This window comes from Austrofundulus limnaeus, unplaced genomic scaffold (assembly GCF_001266775.1).
Source record: "Austrofundulus limnaeus strain Quisiro unplaced genomic scaffold, Austrofundulus_limnaeus-1.0 Scaffold378, whole genome shotgun sequence".
Classification (NCBI taxonomy): domain Eukaryota; kingdom Metazoa; phylum Chordata; class Actinopteri; order Cyprinodontiformes; family Rivulidae; genus Austrofundulus; species Austrofundulus limnaeus.
Genome location: NW_013952780.1, coordinates 509,693 through 511,818, shown reverse-complemented (window position 1 = coordinate 511,818; position 2,126 = coordinate 509,693). Strand labels below are relative to the sequence as shown.

At 36.6% G+C, this 2,126-nt stretch overlaps 1 protein-coding gene across 1 annotated transcript in view; it reads left to right on the top strand.

Moving 5' to 3' along the window:
• LOC106528429 (pterin-4-alpha-carbinolamine dehydratase 2) overlaps positions 1-1,192 on the top strand; it is a gene marked incomplete at its 3' end in the record, with an annotated part of 19,850 nt that extends 18,658 nt beyond the window's left edge. Inside the window, 1 exon segment of the mRNA XM_014023596.1 lies at positions 1,112-1,192. Coding sequence (XP_013879050.1) covers positions 1,112-1,192 — 81 coding nt within the window.
• Positions 1,193-2,126: the final 934 nt, after the last annotated feature.

Genomic DNA, 2,126 nt, shown 5'->3' with positions numbered 1-2,126 from the left:
TCCTTCCACAATTTTTATGTTACTTAAACCATTCATATATCAAAATGTTCAGCTCCTTCAGGACATTCCAGCTATTATTTTTGGTATCTTAAAATTTTATAGTTTTTTAGCTATTTCAATTTTTACAATTTTGGTTATGATGATGTCATCAGTGACATCATCGATTTGTTTCTTAGCTTCAGCTAAAGTTATAAGCAAGAGGCATTCACACTAGCATTTTCACTGGAAATGCAACTTCTCTAGTTGTTGTTATTATTATTATTATTATTATTAGTAGTAGTAGTAGTAGTAGTAGTAGTAGTAGTAGTAGTAGTAGGTGTATGTTTATAGAAACGGTTCATCTTTCATCATAGGCTATTTATGAGAAAACTGAATTCCGTAGGTGTGCGTCAGAAAACAGATTTTTTTTCCTGTGTTCCTGAACGCATCATAACTCCAACTCTGCAGCCACGCCACGAGGAACCAGTTTTTCAGTGTTGAGTTTCAAAAGGAGAAATAAAGTTTTTGGACAAACACAACTCCAGTCGTGTGTGTCTTATAGCTGCAGTATGTATAATGTGAAGAATGATGTCATTCATTCCTATATTATGAAAGTAATTCAAGCTTATCCATGGAAACAATGGAAATGACTGCAATACATTTTTTATTTAATGTGGGCTTCGTACAATAAACTTTACACATCACATAAAACCAACAACAAAGCTAATAAAACTATAAACACTAAAACCAGACTCATTCAACTCTTGCAGCAATCACAATAATAGTGCTTATCACAATTTCAAATCTAGTTTGTATATCGGGAATTTCTTTAAAAACATTTGTTTTTAAGTTTTAATTGACTTTGTGAGGTGAGCACATTAGATTCAAATGTCTTTTTTAAAACTCGTAGAAGTTGTTGGTACAAACTAAAGGTCACGTTGACCTCTCAGGACTTTTCTGAAAAGCGAACGTCATTTTTAAAAACACTTGTGATTGTGCACCTTTTACAGTTTGCAATATGTTTTCCACTCCCTTTCAAAAATGTACAAAATGACAAGTTAAGTTTTTATTTTAAGGAAGAGAAATGCACATTGTTGGTTTTCTTTTTGACCTGAACTTTGTGTCCCTGCAGGCGTTTGGCTTCATGTCCCGTGTGGCTCTGCAGGCAGAGAAGATGAACCATCACCCCGAGTGGTTTAATGTTTATAATAAGGTAACAACTTTCTCTTAGTGCAAATAAAATCCTGCAACTGTATCAGGAAAGATCCTTTTACTGAGCTGCATTTGTTTAGTATCAGTGACAGAAATCACAATTTGTAGAACTAAAAGCATCTTTTTCCAGTTGGAGTTGCTGCCATGTTTGGCTTGTTACAAATTACCACCTGAGGTAAATCAGACTGGATAAAGTTGGGTTTTTGGTTCAAATTAAACAATCATCATTGGTTTTTAAAAGCTCCCTACTCRAAGTCTGAAACACACTCAGTAAGGCTGAGGGAAAATTATGTGTTTTTTAGGTGAAAACTTGCAAAGAAAACTGTTTCCTAAGCCCAGCTCTCCGACGCTCTGAAGGAGAGAAGTGGTTAATTTGACGAAGGTAGTCGGTGAAAATCTCTCAGCTTTAGACTGCAGCCTCTGACTTACTGTGTGGTGGAGCAGGAATGCTGCTCCTAATCCACTCTTTATTAAAGTGGCTGCAGAACCGTGCTGCAGAACCGTGCTGCAGAACCGTGCTGCAGAACCGTGCTGCAGAACCGTGCTGCAGGTTAACCATTTGTCTCGGCTAAAACTGCTCTGTGGGCTGTAAAAACACCGATTTAGTCAAATATAATGAGCTAACAATAAAAGTGAGGCAGCGGTAATACACTGCAGTGAAAACAATGTGCTTGTCGATATGTAAATATGCTTTCATTATGTCAAACATCTACACAAAACAAAACAAAAAATGATAATAAAATTAACATATTTGAAAAGGAATGGGAAGAAGTCAAAATCATTTTTAATCCCACCCTTCTCCGAAGCTTATTAACAAAAAAATAACAGTAAATTCTTCCATCCATCCATCCATTTTCTGTACACGCTTCTTCCTTTTCAGGGTTGCGTGGGTCACTGGTGCCCATATCCAGCAGTCACAGTGCGAGGGGCGGGGT